This window comes from Musca domestica, unplaced genomic scaffold (genome assembly GCF_030504385.1).
Source record: "Musca domestica strain aabys unplaced genomic scaffold, Musca_domestica.polishedcontigs.V.1.1 6, whole genome shotgun sequence".
Classification (NCBI taxonomy): Eukaryota; Metazoa; Arthropoda; class Insecta; order Diptera; family Muscidae; genus Musca; species Musca domestica.
In genome coordinates this window covers 17627183-17645472 of record NW_026712363.1, presented here as the reverse complement: position 1 = coordinate 17645472, position 18290 = coordinate 17627183, and the positions used below count along the sequence as shown (strand labels likewise).

General features: G+C 36.4%; 1 protein-coding gene across 1 annotated transcript in view; it reads right to left on the bottom strand.

Annotated features, from left to right (window-relative positions):
- LOC101891324 (echinoderm microtubule-associated protein-like CG42247) overlaps positions 1-18290 on the bottom strand; it is a 354339-nt gene that overhangs the window by 73274 nt on the left and 262775 nt on the right. Inside the window, exon 2 of the mRNA XM_059129127.1 lies at positions 7676-7870. Within this exon, the coding sequence (XP_058985110.1) occupies positions 7676-7870 (195 nt within the window). The remainder of the gene's footprint in view (positions 1-7675; positions 7871-18290) is intronic.

The window sequence follows — 18290 nt, the reverse complement described above, 5'->3', positions numbered from 1 at the left end:
TGCAGACATAATACACATTTGAGTAAATTTTTATCAACTTACTTCACTTCGTTCGGAAGCTAGAGTTATTTCCACAGACGGACGGACATTGCGAAATCGACATAGAATTTTATCCTGATCAAGAATATATGTATTTTATGGGTTCTAAATTGTATATTTCGAGGTGTTACAAAAGGAATGAATAGCTTAATATACCCTCCATACTTTGGTGGAAGATGAAGATGGTATGAAGATCTTCTAAACTAACTATGGGTCTATCTCGCTTCCTTCCCAAGTTGCATGGAGGGTATAAAGGGCAGTCGAGACTTGAAATGCGATTAGTCTGTGGTGAATCGGGAAAGGAAAGGGTAAAGCGCGAGAGCCATTTATAACCTCTAACAATATTACCAGGTGGGTGGAAAGGAAAAAATGCAAGACAAATCATGGTGTACAGTCGTAGGTCACGGTAAAACGTTAAAAAGGAATAAAAACTGAATCTAAGCGATATCCAAGTGTCGCCTTGGGCCTTGTATATTAAAAAAGACTAAAATCTGTATTTAAGACAAATCCAAGTGCCGTGATGGGCCTAAGGTATTAAAATTGGAGGAGTATCAAAGTGGCGTCTTGAGAAAGTACGAAAGTCCTAAATTTAATCAAAATCCAAGCGCAGAGAGTGATAGAAATTGAAGCCGAATCAGAGCACAGTGAGAAACATTGAAACTGAATCAAGGTGCAGTCGTGGGCCTTTGAGACTAAAAAGGATACTTCGAACTAAAGCGAAGAAATGTAAGCCTGAAAGAGCCATCGTGGGCCTTTGACTAAAAAAAATTGCAAACCAAGCTGACGTGGTCCTGAAACGGACATTACACTTCCTCTCACCGATATTCCTCCGAATTATTTCTTTCACTCTCAGTCACTTTAGATCAAATTTTCTGTGACGAACTCTACGTCGACCGGAGGATCCCCGTCGTTGTAGATTTGAACTATGTTTTTCTAGTATATTAATTATACCCTACACCACAAGGTGGTGTTTGTAACATTTGTTTGTAACAGGCAAAAGGAAACGAGATAGACACATAGTTCCTTTTGATGATCTGCATAGAATCACATTCTGCGTCGATTTATGCATATCCGTCCGTCCATGTATTTTTGTAAACAAAGTACAGTTCGCATTTATTGCCCAATTGCACAAATCATTTGTTTGGCCCAAGGACGAACCCTATTGAAATTGGAGATAATCGGTCAAAATTTAGATATAGCTCCCATATATATCTTCGTCCGATTTGCTTTTTATTGTGCACCAAACGTGTAATATCAGTCCGAATAGTATGGAATTTTGCACGTACGATCTGATTGGACCTGAAAATAAGTATGCCAAATTTGATCGAAATCGGTTCAGATATAGATATAGCTACCATATATATTGTTCATCCGATTTATTATTTTTGTCCTCCGCAGCCGTAATATGCACTCTGTAACAACAATATTTGGGGAAATATATCAAATACAGCTCAGAAATACATTTGCTAAATATTATCGAGATCGGTTCAGATTTGGATATAGCTCCCATATATATCTTTATCTGATTTCAAATTAATTTTGCACCAAATGGGCAATACAAGTCCGAATTTAACATATACAAATGCTTCGGCATATTTAGTCCTTTGAACTTTAAATTATAACTATAATCATAGCGTGTATGATTGAATTCTCCCATAAAAAACTTTTAATTGTTATGCGCAGCTCTCCTAAATTAGCAAAGTGGTGTAGTTTATCATAAAGTCGGCCCCGCCCGACTTTAAGACCTTCTTTACTGGTTTTAATTATAAATACGAAGCACGCACTTTTATTGAGTATAAATCTACTAACTTTATTTGCAATTGTTTTTAAGATTTTTTTATTTTTTCTTGTTTGTCAGCTTCACAACTGAATACCCTTTGAAAAATACAACCTTTTTGTCTATAAGTTTTAATAAAAAATTGCCTTTCATTTCTGGAAATTTTCTATTTACCGTTATTGCCTCGAGTGTGAAATTTGACCAACAATATTTTTTCCTTGCCCTTAGAGGGCAGGAAAATTTTCCCCTATTCGGCAGCAATTCTTTCAACATACTTGTGACAAATGTGTTACTATGTTTCGTTAATTGGCAAACATTTGCCGTGACATTGACCACAGTCCATGGAGCAGCGTTTTTCTTGGGCACCGTACATTCTATGTTTACATCGAAGGTTTCTATATCACGGCTGAATACAGCACAACCATCCAGCGCCGTTGATTTGGAATAATTTATCAAATGTAAGTTATTATATTCAAAATAGCCGGAATGGAGTTCGTGACGATAGGATTCGTATTCTAAAAGAAATGAAAACTAAAGAGGACAGAATGGTCTGTTTCGTAAAAAATATTTTAATATAAAACTGATATTTACCACAAAAGCAATGCAGCTGAAAAATATTAATAAACTATAGCTGACATATTTAAAGCAGTTTAAAATAGTGATCATGTTTGAATAAGCCCATTCAAATTATTGTTAAATACTAAACATTTTATGCAGTATAAATTTCAAAAATCCGCAAAACATTTCATCCATAGCTAATTGAGATGGAACAACATCAATTGGTTTAATGGCATTATTAGTTTATAATTGAAATATATATTAATGGCCATCATCAAATTTGGAATTTTTGGTGGAAAAATTTGTTAAGAGGGTTACCACTATACGGATCAATACATTGAGCATTTTATTGACAACCACACAGTATTCTGTATGAGTAGTTTTTTTTCGGCATTAAGGGTATTTAATAACTTGACCACAATATAAGATAATTTTATATAATTACTCTCCTTAAGTGTTCGATATTCTTTACACATTCCACTATTAGATTAATCAGTCCAATTATTCTTGTAAGTGGTTATTCGGAGTCAGTGGCCTCAAATTTAAGACCGCAATATCCACATTATGGCCTTTATAATTGTCCTAACAGATCAAAAATTGAGCGTCTGGTGGAAAAAATTAAATCCATTGGCACAGTACATATTGTTCCCATGCCAGCGAGACAAAAGAAGTGTCAGTAGTTCCGAGAATATTACTGTCGCTGAGGCTTCATTTCAGGAAAGTCCAAATGTGTCTCTTGCACGTCGTTCCCAAGCCTTGGAAATCTCTGTGACGTCGGGGTCCTTCCATCCGCATTAGCCGATTCTAACCAGTTCATTAAAATTATGTTTTCAGTAAAAAAGGGTTTATTTCGCGAAGCCGACGTTGGAATTACAAAAGTTTTCTAAATTTGACACTTTTAGTAAATAGCTGGCCTTCGGCAGGGGCTTGAGATTTCCTCCTCTGGGTATGTCCTACCTCGGCTAACGCGAACCAAAACTTTCTAAATTTGACACTTTTTGTAAATAGCCGACCTTCGGCCGGGGCTTGAGATTTTCTCCTCTGGATATGTCCCACCCAGTTAACACGAACTCAAGGTTTTCTAAATTTGATACCATTTGTAAGTAGCCGGCCTTTGGCCGGAGCTTTGGATTTTCTCCTCTGTGTATGTCCTACACCGGTTAACGCGAACCAAAGTTTTCTACATTTGACACTTTTAGTAAATAGCCGTCCTTCGGCCGTGGCTTGAGATTTTCTCCTCTGGGTATGTCCTACACCGGCTAACGCGAACCAAAGTTTTCTAAATTGGACACCTTATGTAAGTGGCCGGCCTTTTCTGACTTTTTTATAAAAAAATCCGAGTACAAAAAATCGATAATTTGACTATAACTTCAGAAAATGACAGAAAAAAATACGATTTGGACCGCGTTGATCAAGATCGGCACATTACTGTGAATGCGAATCTAATATTTTTGGCCCCAAATTGTATAATATTGACTTGAAGGGTATGTGCTTCCAATAGGACGGCGCTTAAAGTCACACAGCTTATGACACAATAAAACTAAGTGAGGTGAACGTATTATCTCACGAAATGTTCAAGTCGATTGGCCTCCTCGGTAGTGCGATTGGCGCCGTTAGATTATTTCCCGTGGGCTACGTCAATTATATGGTCAATACCATGGTAGAAGAATACAGGTAGTCGCGTCGACACAGTTGCTGGGACTATGAACTGTCAAACCGGTTTTATGAATGAAAATGTTGAATGAAAATTTTTAAAAATTGTTGAAAATTTTATATCATAACAACCTCTGATTTGCGTTATATAAAAAACCATTTAAAAATCCACTTATTTTTCATAAAACATTTTAAACATTTTGACATATCAACGTTCAACTTTTAAAGCCTACTAAATCCAATCCTAATTTCAACAGACATATATAATATGCGCACATGTTTTTTAAAATGAAGACTAAGACAAGTCTATTTGCTTGATTGAATATTGTTATCAAACTTAGATTGAGGTCGGAGATGGGCAATATAAGTCTACTCCTTCTGGTACCTTCCCCATAAAAAAAATCAAAATTTTCAAAAAAAATGTATAACTGAACAGAACGAGAAAAGTTTTTGCTCCAACTTTGCAAATCCCAATATTTTTATCAGTTTTACATTAGGTGCGAAAATGGAAAATATCGGTCCACTCCTTCTGCTACCTCCCCCACAAAGCGTCAAAATTTGGAATAATCATAACTCTTATAAAATGCGAAGTAAGCATCTGATTCCCTTAAATTTTCGAAATCACAATATTTAAATATGAATATGGAATATGTCAGTTCACTCCACCTCTTACCTCCCCTCAAAGGAGAAATAATGATATCTTTATAATTTGCAAAATATATATCCGATTCTCTTCAAATTTCACTCTTCACAATATTTCTATCAACACATAATCTGGTGTAAAGATGAAATATATCAGATCACTCCTTTTGGTACCTCCCCCACAAAGGAGTCAATATTTTGAATAACCATGAGGCTAATAGAACGCGAAATAATCATCCGATTATTTTCTTTATCTTTAACACATCTCAATATTTCACAATTTTCAATATTTATGTCTCTTATAATTTGCGAAACAAGTCAGCGATTCTTTTAAAACTTGGTAACTTGAGATCTGATGTGAATATAAAGTTCATCGCCACACTCCTTCTGATAACTCTCCCACAAAGGGTCAAATTTTGATTAATTATTCGCATAAACCTTGAAATGAATGTTAGATACTCATCCCAATATTTCTTTCAGTATTAGATGAAGTGGAACATTTCGGTCCACCAAACCTCACGCACATTTCTTAATTTTCCAAAAATTACTTCATTTTTCATGTAAAGGTGAATGAAGCAGTCGATACAGTCCAAATGTGGCACATTTATATGAGACTTAGGTCAGATGCGAAATGGAGAACTTTGGCCCAATCCTTTGGAGCTTCCCCCATAAAGGATCAACAGTTTGAATAATCATAACGCAAGGCAAAATATGTTCAAACAAATGATCAGTGGATGATGGTATGCATCATTCGGCAAAACCGACAGTTATTTTTTAACTTTTTTTAAGTAAACCAGTGAACTATATTTTGACGTTGAATAAGAGTTTTAGTTTAAATAAGATATTTAATAAATATAATAAGTTCGACCGAAACGAACTTTGAAATCCCTCCACCATTTGGAACGAATTTGGCTATTTTCAAAAAAATACAATTTCAAAAATACAATTTCCAAATGTAGGCGTTATTTTAGGGTCTATAAGACGACGTGGATCTGCATAGGCAATTTTTGTCATAAGCCATTGCAATATTTAAATGCGAATCTTAAAAAAGGGGGAATAATGTAGCTAAAATCATCAAAATACCGAATATAGGGATGTACCATTAGGGGTTAAACCAAAACGTGGACCTGCACAGTCAATTTCCTATCATAGGCTGTAGTATCCATTACGAACTTCAAATACCACATTTGAAACATTTCCGGTGAATAATGTAGCATAATTCACAAAAATACCGAAAGTAGGGAGGTGCTACTATATAGGGGTTATACCAAAATGTGGACCTATATGACCCATTTTCAATACCAAAAGTATTGTGGACATAATATATACTTGAGTAAAATTTTATCAAGCTACTTCATTTCGTTCGGAAGCTAGAGCGATTTCCACAGAGGGACAGATGAACAGACGGAGAGACGGATGAACATCGCTAGATCGACATAGAATTTTATGCTGATCAAGAATATATATACTTTTTGTTTTTGTTACAAACGGAATGACAAGCTTAATATACCCTCCATACTATGGTGGAGAGTAGATAAAGAACAAGTTAAAAAGCAGTAAGTTCGGCTGGGCCGAACTTTGAATACCCTCCACCTTTTGGAACGAATTTGGAAATTTTCAAAAAATAAAATTTTTAAAAAATTCTGTTAAAATTTTGAAAATACCAATATAGCCGTCTATTGGGGTCTATACGACGTGGACCTACATAGGCATTGTTTGTCATAAGCCATTATAAACTTGAAACTTGAAATAAACAGTGAATAATGTAAAATCGTCAAAATATCGCATATAGGGAGGTAACGTTATATTGGAGCTGTGCGAAGACCTGCACCTGCATAGACAATGATCTGTCACAGGCTGAGCATCCACTACGAACTTCAAATACCACATCTCAAACAATTTCGATGGGTATTGTACCTAAAATCGTCAAAATACCAAATATAGGGAGGTACTGATATATGGGGCCTATAGAAGACTTGACCTGCATAGACAATTTTCTATCACAGATTGTAGTTCTCATAACGAACTCCAAATGCGTAATTTGGAACAACTCCGGTGAATAATGGCGCTAAAATCATCAAAATACCGAATATTGGGAGGTACCCTTATATGGGGGCTATAGGAAGACGTGGACCTGCACAAACAATTTTCTGTTTTAGGGTGTAGTATTCATTTCGAACGTCAAATACCAAATTTGAAACAATTCCGTTGAATAATGTCCCTAAAATCATCAAAATACCGAATATAGGGAGGTACCATTATATGGGGACTATACGAAGACGTTGACCTGCCAAGATAATTTTCTGTCATAGGCTGTAGTATCTATTTCGAACTTCAAATACCAAATTTGAAACAATACCGGTGAATAATGTCGCTAAAATCATCAAAATACCGAATATCGGGAGGTACCGTTATATGGGGGCTATATGGAAACGTGGACCTACATGACCCATTTACGAATTTAACCTGCCTACTGGAAAAATAAACATGTGTGCAAAATTTTAGCCATCTATCTCAATTCATGTGAAAGATAGCGTGATTATAACAGACAGACGGACATCGCTAAATCGACTTAGAATTTTACGCTGATCAAGAATATATGTACTTTGTTGGGTCTGACATGAGTATTTCGAGGAGTTACAAACGGAATGACAAAGTTAATATATAATATATATGGTGGATGGTATAAAAATCTCTTTTTATAAAACAAATATTTGTTAATTCCTATTCCCATGCAAAGAGATATTCAGTATCCCGTTTTTCACATTTCAAATTTTATTTATTGACTTAAAACTGCCGCAGATGAAACATAGTAGAGTTGAGTTTATTTGATTGTTTTCCTCAAAAAATGTACACAAATATACATTTAAACGTAGCAGCTACTCACACACACATATATATGTGTTTGTATACATCTATGGAAGCTTATATTTGATTGAGGCTTCTTCCTTTTCTGATTTTGGTTTCATTTTCATTTTTTTTAACATATCCCAATTGTGCACTTACCTGAACTGAGTGATCCAAATTATTGATAATACGTATGACACGGCCGGCACTGCGCTTTATCGAACCCGATGTGGTCGATAATGTGCCCAAATCCGCTTCCATTATTGATGGCTTACGACTGGCTGGTTTTGAGCCCCAGCCTTGATTGCCAGGCGATGCATACCACATGCCGTTCTTTTTACCGTAACTTGCAGGCTGTATTGCATTCGACCATAGATTCATTTATCCATCCAAGCGATCGACCGACCGACCGAGCGACCATCCATCCAACAAACCAACCAACCATCCATTGGAAATAAAATGCAAAATAGCATTGGCCGCATCACCAACAACAATGCCATGGGTATAGGGAAAATATGAAAGTAAAATAAAAAAGGTAAAGTTATATATGGATTTTTTGTTTCTCAATGTTGCAGGGTTTATAAAAAATAGATAAAAAGGAGGCTTAAGTTGGCTTAAACCGAACTTGTGGCACCCAACCTATACGATTTCAATAGAAATATTTTCCAAAGAAATTTCATTTTTTTGCAAAGAATTGGTTTCTTAAGATGACATGGAAATAATGAAAAAAATATGGATCTCTCATTCCGTTATTTAACATGTACAGGCTGAGATAAAAAACTGCAAAAAAGTCAAACGCCACAATTTTTTTTTTTTTTTTAATTTTATTGAATGAAAGCAAAAAATGTCGAAAATAGCATCAAATGTTAGAATAAGTTTAAATTTTTTCGAATTGGTCACCTTTGGCACGAATTATGGCCTTCAAACGGCCAATGAGACCGTCACACGCTTTTCGAATGTTGCTCCGTGGTACTTTGGCCCATTGCCTGCGAAGCGCTTGCTTGACCGACACTTTGGTATTTTTTAGTGCTAACCTTGCTTTCCAAAATACTCCAGATACAATAGTCCACCGGATTGGTATCCGAATATTTTGTGCGCTGAACCTAATTTTGTAAACACTCTTGGGTGTAGCGTGCTGAGTGCGATGACGCTGAGTCCTGTTGAAATGTACAATGTCTGCGGCCTAAATATTTGCGTGCCCAAGGCTTTAAAACACCCTCCAGAAGATTTTTGCGATAATATTCGGCACTTATTCTGTTGCCACGGTCGATTAATACGAGCGGAGAGCGACCATCGGCTGTTATGGGGACCCACACCATCACCATGGCCGGCGCCTGAGTTCTGGTGGCCAACCGAAACACGTTCATTTTGTTTGCTTACAAACCGCTGGACAACGATTTTCTTCTCATCGGAGTAAACCAAATTCGGCAGTTCACCGCTTTCGGCCAAGCGAAGCAACTCTTTAGCTCTTTTGAGTCTATTTTCCTTCTTTTGCGGTGTAAGTTCTTGTACTGTTTGGAATTTCAATGGCTTTACCCTGAGCTCATTTTTCAATATTTGCCGAAAGGAATATTGCTATATGTTCAGCTCACGAGCCATTTTTCGGCCACAGTGTCGCGGGTTTCGAGACACTGTGGCCGAAACACAAAATATTTATTCACATTTAAATGCTGGAGTGCTTTAACGATAGCCACTAGTGGTTTTCCAGCCAAATATAAAGAAATCACACCACCACGCTTGAATTCCATTACGAATATTTTGTTTTCTGGATAATTCTTACCAAAATGCTTTTGTAGGCTTGTGAACAATATAATGAGCTGTCACTGGAATTATTTTAACAGCTGTCAGACGAGTGGCTTCGAAATTACAGCGGTCTGAAGTTGGTTGCATTTTCTTCATCTCGCTTTGTATTTATCCCTATCACAAATATCCAAAGTGACATAGGGTGCATAAATTGTTATCATTTTCTGCAGCGCACATTTCCCAATTTTTTCATCGCTTCCATCCACACTTGTCTGCTTTGCTACTCTTTTTTTCTTGTTGCTTGCAGCCATTGATAAAATTCTGTTAAAATATTTGGAAAATTCTCAGTTCCACAGCTGGTGAATGGTTTTGTAACAAAAAAAGAAACCAAAATGGAAAGAGAGAATACATTTCAAATATTCATGGCATTGGTGTACAGGTTGATTTTTTTTTATTACTGGTGGTGCTGTAAAAGTGATTTTAATTAAAAAATCATTGCAACAGTTTACTCAGTCCTAACTTTTTGTGTAAATTGTTATTGCATTTTTTGCAAGTGAAAAAAAAAACAAAATTTTTGGTGGTTTAACGTATTCATACATACACCTGTCACTTATTACCACATTCATGGGCGGTGGACAAAACTTTGATCAACAAAAATGAATTTATTGGAGCCTGGAATAATAAATGTGCTGAGATATATGAAACCAGTCAGGAAAAGTCAATAGTCGGGCGGGGCGGACTATATGATATCCTACACCACTGTGCATATTTAGTAGAGCTCCCGTAACAAAAGAATTTATTTCGAGTAGATCATACCACCTAACAACATTTGATTTTAGAACAGTTATAGTTTGGTTTCAGAGGGAACTAAAATAGCGGAGGCATATCCATGAAGGAGACATTTTAATCTTTTATACCAAATAACATTGCTATAGAGTGCATGGTATCACTTCGAGAAGGATTATGTTAAAAAAATGTATATCAGAGCCGAGTTCCACAAAATGGAAACGTACGTCCTGAAGTTTACTTCATTTGGGCTGATATTAGTCATTATTTGCACAGTAAACCTGAAATCGGATAGAGGATATATATGTGGGAGCTATAACCAAATCTGAGTCGATATCGATAAAATTTGGCAAAGGTATTTCCGAGCTCTATAAGATATCTGGTACCAAATATTATTGTTATCAAATGCATATTACAAATGTGAGGGACTTAAACCCCCAAATCGGATGAAACATTTATATGGGAACTATAGCTATATCTGAAAAGATTTTATTCATATTTGATGTACTTGATTCTAGTCTGAATTTGGTGGGATGCGTCCAAATTCAAGATTTTTGGATAGATATTTGGTGCACAATTGGTGGCATTTGGTGCACAATTAACACGAAATCGGCTGAAGTTATATATGAGCGCTATATCTAAATCTGAGCCGATTTCAATAAAATTTGGCAGAGGTCTTTCTGGGCTGTATCTGATACTTGGCAGCAAATATCACTGTTGTGGAATCCATATTACGAATGTAAGGCACTTAAAATCCAAATAGTATGAAACATGCACAAGGTGAGATGAAAAAACTGTAATCAACTTCAGAGTATTGTCATTTCTAAGCCACTCATTTGACAGCTGTTAAAATTATTCTAGTGACAGCTCATTATATTTTTTACAAGCGTACAAAAGCATTTTGGTGAGAATTTTCCAGAAAAAAGTTATTGGTGATGTTATTCAAGCGCGATAGTGTGATTTCTTTATATTTGGCTAGAAAACCAACGTGGCTAATGTTAGAGAACTCCAGCATTTAAATGTGAATAAATCTTTTGTGTCTCGTACCATCGCTCGTTACCGTGATGCTGGTAGCGCAACCCGACGTCGAGGAAGTGGACGGAAGAAAACAGCAACATCAGCAGAAATGGTTCCAAAAGCAAAGAAGCGACTTAATCGAAACCCGCGTCGCAGTGACCGAAAAATGGCTCGTGAGATAAACATACCGCAATATTCCATTCGGCAAATATTGAAAAATGAGCTCGGGGTAAAGCCATTGAAATTCTAAAAAAGTGCAAGAACCTACACCGCAACAGAAAGAAAATATAATCGAACGACCTAAAGAGTTGCTTCGCTTGGCCAAAAGTGGTGAACTGTCGAATTTGGTTCTCTCCGATGAGAAAACATTTATTATCCAGCAGTATGTAAACAAACAAAATTATCGTGTTTACTTTCCAAAGAGTTCAGCTGAAAATGTGCACCTTCAGTTGGCCAGAACTCAAGCGCCGGCCATGGTGATGTTGTGGGCCGCTATAACAGTTGATGGTCGCTCTCCGCTCGTATTAATCGACCTTGGCATCAGAATAAATGCCGAATATTATCGCGAAAATATTTTGGAGGGTGTATTAATGCGTTGGGCCCGCAAACATTTTGGCCGCAGACCTTGAACATTCCAATAGGACCCTTTCAAAAAAATACCAAGGAGTCGACCAACTCAAGCAAGCGCTTCGCGCAGGAATGGACCAAAAAACCGCAGGGCAACATTCGGGCAACGGTGACGGTTTCATTGGCCGATTGAAGGCCATAATTTGTGACAAAGGTGACCAATTCGAACAAATTTAAACTTATTCTAAAAGTTGATGCTATTTCCGACATTATTGCTTTCATTTAATAAGATTTAAACCAAAAATTTTAAAAATAATGGCGTTCGACTTTGTTGCAGTTTTTTTATTTCACTCTGTATATCTTCGTCCAATTGGCCCATAAATATTGTTCATCCGATTTGTTATTTTTGTCCTCCACAGCCGTTTTATGCACCCTGTAGCAACGATATGTAGGTAAATATATCAAACACTGTTCAGAAATACATTTGCCAAATTTTATTTATATCGTTTGGATTTGAATATAGCTCCCATATATATCTTCGTCCGATTTGCTTTTTATTGTTCACCAAACGTGTATTAGTAGTCCAAATGGGATGAAATTGGGGGTTTCGACCAAATTGAGCCTAGAACAAGTAAAAAAAGACCTGGACCTGCATATACAATTTTCTGTCACAGGCTGTAGTACCCATAAAGAAATTCGAAATTTCAAACAATTTCGGTGAATATTGTACCTAAAATCGTCAAAATAACGAATTTAGGGAGGTACTGATATATGTGGCCTATATGAAGAATTGAACCTACATAGACAATTTTTTGTCATAGGTTGTAGTTCCCATTACGAATTACAAATACCAAATTTGAAACAATTCCGGTGAATAATGTTGCTACAATCAACAATATCGGGAGGTACCGTTATATGGGGGCTATACGAAGGCGTGGGCCTGTACAGATAATTTTCTGTCATAGGTTGTAGCATCGATTACGAATTCTAAATACCAAATTTGAAACATTACCGGTGAATAATGTCGCTTAAATCACCAAAATGCCGAAAAAAGGGAGGTACCATTATATGGGGGGTTATGCGAAGAGGTGGACCTTCAGAGACAGTTTTCTGTCATAGGCTGTAGTATCCATTTCGAAGTTCTAATGCTAAATTTGAAACAATTTCGCTGACTAATGTCGCTAAATACCAAATTTGAAACATTACCGGTGAATAATGTCGCTTAAATCACCAAAATGCCGAAAAAAGGGAGGTACCATTATATGGGGGGTTATGCGAAGAGGTGGACCTTCAGAGACAGTTTTCTGTCATAGGCTGTAGTATCCATTTCGAAGTTCTAATGCTAAATTTGAAACAATTTCGCTGACTAATGTCGCTTAAATCACTAAAATGCCGAAAATAGGGAGGTACCATTATATGAGGGCTATACCAAAACATGGACCTATATGGCCCATTTTCAATACCAAAAGTCCTGCAGATATAATATACATTTGAGAAAAATTTAATTGTTCGGAAGCTAGATTTAATTGTTCGGAAGCTAGAGTGATTTCCACAAATGGACAGATGGACAGAGATCGCTAAATCGACATAGAATTTTATGCTAACCAAGAACATATATATACTTTGTGGAGACTAAAATATATATTTTGAGGTGTTACAAACGGTGGAGGGTATAAAAATGTAAAATTTATGGCGTTTGACTTTGTTGCAGTTTTATCTCACACTGTATACCCTTTATAGCCCTATGACTAAGGGTATATTTATACAAGTTGTGAATTTCCTCCTCGATTGCGGAATAAAGAACCATTTGGTACAAATTTGGCAATTTCCAAAAAAAAAAAAAAAAATAATTAAATAAATAAATAAATAAAAAAAATAAAATCTGTTAAAAATTCTGTTAAAATCTTAAAAATACCGAATGCTTATACGACGACGTGGACCTGCATAGGCAACTTTTGTCATAAGTTATTACAATATTTAAATGCGAAACTTGAAGAAAAATCTGTTTATGATGTAGCTGAGATCATCAAAATTCCGAATATGGGGGTACCGTTATTTGGGGGCTATACGTAGACGTGGATCTGCACAGACAATTTTCTGGCATGGACTGAAGTATCCATTATGAACTTCACATGCGAAATGTTAAACAATCCCGGTAAATAGTGTCGCTAAAATCATCAAAATACCGAATATCGGGAGGTACCGTTATATGGGGGCTATATGATAACTTGTACCTACATGGCCCATTTACGAACTTAACCTGCCTACTGGCAAAATATACATGTATGCAAAATTTTAGCCTTCTATCTCAATTTGTTCGAAAGATAGCGTAATTACAACAGACAGACAGACAGACAGACAGACACACAGACAGACAGACCGACATGGCTAAATCGTCTTAGAATTTTACGCTGATCAAGAATATATATACTTTGGGTCTGACATGAGTATTTCGAGGAGTTACAAACGGAATGACAAAATCAATATACCCTCCATAGTATGGTGGAGGGTATAAAAACTATGAACTACTGACTCACTGCTACCAATGTCTCCATATGACCCATCATGGACTGTGGACTCACAGGTTCCCATGTCTCCATATAAACCCCCATGGACTACTGATTTACTATTGACAAAGTCATTAGGAACTTCCAAATGACAAAGTCATACAAAATTTCTATAGCAAAAAATAAAATAAAAAAAAAATAAAATCCTTGTATACACTTGGTCAGAAAAAAAAACAATGACCTTCGCCTCAATTTATATTGGGCCCACAAGACATGTCGCACCCCTTTATTTGCCCAGCCAAATCTATTCACCTGATTCCGCTTTGAACGCAGCCAATAGAGGTCATTTCTTTCTAAAACTCTAAGACAGAGGTATAGGCAGATTGGTAATACAATGGAACGACCACATCTCTAAATAACGCTCCACTTTCTACGAAGCCACAAAAGGTGTCTGGTCATTGATAAACTGTATCAGTAAAACTCAATAGAGAAAGTGACTTTCCATGCTTGATCTAACCGAGCAATGAAGATAACTTAAATATGTTTTTAAAAATCCATTTTATGTAAAATTCCACCGAACATTAACTCATTTCATGGTGTGAAACTAATGAAATTAATGGAATTATACCAGTAAATATATTTCCAATATCTTTGATATTTATAACCATTTTATTGTTTTCTTTTCCCAATATTTATTGAAATCACAAAATAACATTTAATAATTTCCCATTTCCACAGAAAAATGTAGCGAGTGTTAACATTTATTTTTATAAATTGATTCTGTTTAAATTTATATTTAATTGTGTTGAATGTGTATTTCATGGACATTGGAATTTTAAGGAAGGGGTCTACGAAAGGGTATTTTAATTTTTTTTTTCAAATTATTTATTCAAGTAATAACTTCCTCTAGATACTAATAAGAACAAACACTTTAGATTTCTATTTCCCAAAGTAATTCACCAAATCCCCATTCGCATTTAAACTCCAACGACACCCCTCTCAGCTGGCGTTAATATTTATTTATTCATTCCTTTTTCCTACATTTTCGTTATTTGCGTACGTGTGCGGTAAGGCAACATGTGATGATGGCAATGGCGATGAGTGCAGCCAAAAAAAACAGTATAAAGTGAAATTTTCTGATTGTTTTGCACAAATCAAAATTTAATTGAAATATGTTTTCAACTAATAGCTTTTTCTGTTTCTAATTGGAAAAAGCTGGGAAAATACACATACATTCACACACACACACACGCAAAACCAATATAAACAAAAAAAATAATTCAATCAGCTGGCGTATTGTTGGCTTTATGGAAAAACAATCAAGGAAAACAAAATCAAAATTGAAAATAAGCAACATCCTGTGGTTTAATGGCTATTTTTCGCCTAAAAGTATGCTTTTACAATGTTTAAAAATGCATATTGTTATTTGTATGTGATTGGAAATTGTCAATTATTTTGGATGCATTCCTAGTTTAAACAATGCGAAATTCCATGAAATTTAAATGAAATGAGCTTAGACGTCATGTTACGGACAAATGCTGCAAATCTACTCATAGACAGGGACCCATTGATATGGAATCTACATGCTAGGACAAATTAAATTGACTGCGTAAAAACTAATAAATAAATAAAATTCCAACTAAAAGATTGTTTACACATCTTACTAGAACAGCGCTAGCAAACACACGGCCCATGGGCAATTCACCACACCTCAGACACAATCTTAGTTTTGTGTGCAAAACTCACCACATTCCACCACCTTCACACGGTATAAAGATAATGTCGTACACGGATGATTGTATGCTAATCGCGTCCGGACCCATTATTGGTAACATCATCGATCGGCTAAATAATTAGTTAGCTAATGCCTTTTTCATTGAAAAGAATATGAAAATATTAATGGTTATTTCAAATTTTGACCCTTTATGGGGGAGGTAGTATAAGGAGTGGTCCGTTAAACCCGCTCTTCCTACCAGACATTGTGTTAGTGGAAATATTGAAATGTACGAAATTTTAAGATAATCGGACTCTTAGTTAAAATGTTATAAACGTTATAATTATTCAAAATTTTGTCCTTTTGTGGGGGAGGTACCAGAAGGAGTGGTCCGATATCTACCATCTTCACACCAGACCTTGCTTTAGGAGAAGTATTGGGTTGTATGAAATTTCAAAAGAATCGGATGCTCATTTCGCGTTTTACGAGCTTCATGGTTATTCAAAATTTTAACCTTTTGTGGGGGAGGTGCTTGCTAGAGTAAACCGACATTGTCCATTTTCGCACCTGACCTAGCACTGATGCAAATATTACGATTTGCAAAGTTATAGCAAAATCAGATTATCGTTTCTCTGTCTGTGCAGAAAATATATTTTTTGAAAATTTCGACCTTTTGTGTGGGAGGTACCAGAAGGAGCGGACCAATATATTCAATCTTAACACCAGACCTTAGGTTGATAAAAATATTGGGATATGTGAAATTTGATGACAATCGTACTCTTACATCACATTTTATAAGAGTAGTATTAATTCAAAATTTTGACCCTTTGTGGTACTTGATGGAGTGGACCGATATTGTCCATTTTATCACCTGACCTAGAACTGACCAAATATTAGGATTTGCAAAGTTAGAGCAAAATCGGATTATTGTTTCTCTTTCTGTGCAGAAAATATATTTATTTAAAACTTAGATCTTTTTTGACAGAGATACTACGCTCGATCTAAGTTTGACAAAAATATTACGATGTACCAAGTTTATACCAAATCGGATACTCCCTTCGAGAGTTATCTTGTGCACCAGACAGCCCGACATACAAACAGACGGCCATGGCTAGATCGACTCCAAATGTCCTGAATCGGATTTGGTCCAAAGAGACCTAGGGTCTGAAACCGTTATTTCGACTAGGCCGTTGAGGGTATAATTTCGAACAAGGTTCTCAAGTCTCTTGCCAGCCGCACCTGGGGAGGTGACAAGGTGGCAATCTATGGCACTTCACGGATAAATATTCAGTCATCGATGTCGATGCTATACTTGCTACGGTGTTATAAAAAGAGCCATCTCAATCGTCATCTTGTGGATAGACAATGTTAGGAAAGACCTTCGTGACCTTGAGAGAAAAAGAGAGCCACAGAGATATAAGAAAGAGTCTCTAGGTCAACAGGCCTATCAAGCAGAACCGGAGTAATACTGAGAGAATAGATTGAAGATAATCCCCCCCTCATCGGAGCTAATGAACGTGGGATGCCTCGACAAACTTGAGCAGTTTGGCACTATTGAGATTCGAGTTATCCAACCGCTTTAAATTGACAGCAGAGCTCAGAATATCTGACCAGTATATGGCTCAGGCCCACATGACACTGATACATGGTTTCCTTTTTATACCCTACACCACATGGTGGTAAAGGTATTATGTCTTTGTGTATTTGTTTGTAACAGGCGAGATTGACCCATAGTTACTTTTAAGGATCTCCATAGAACCACTTTCAGAGTCGATTTATGCATGTTAGTCCGTCTGTCTGTCTGTTCATGTGTGAACAAAATGTAGGTCGCGTTTACTATCCGATTGAGATGAAATATTCCAAACAATATTTGTTTGGCCCAAGGACGAACCCTATTGAAATTAGTGAGAATAGGATCTAGAAACAAGTACATCAAATTTTGCGAATATTAGTAAAAGTCGGTTCAGGTATAGATATAGCTCCCATATATTTGATCCGATTATTTTTCATACTCAACCGAATTGTAACATAATGCTCATCAAAGTCATATCATGCACTATTCAGCAATGTGATTTGGTACTACAAGCATAAAAGCCTCCGTCGAATTTGGTGAAAATCGATTCAGACTCTGCCGAATGATGATCTGCGGCATTTTGGCTTATACCCGGCGAAGCGCTTGCTTGAGGTGATCGACACTTTGGTATTTTTTAGTGCCAACCTTGTTTTCCAAATTATTCCAGACACAATAGTCAAAGGGGTTGGTATCCGGGGATTTTGGTGGCCATTGTGCGCTGGAAATGAAGCGAGGAACTTCATTTTGTAACCATTCTCGGATGGCGCGTGCTGAGTGCGATGGTGCCGAGTCGTGTTGGAATTTCCAAGGTCTGCGGACAAAATGTGCCCAAGGCTTTAATATGCTCTCCAGAATATTATCGCGATA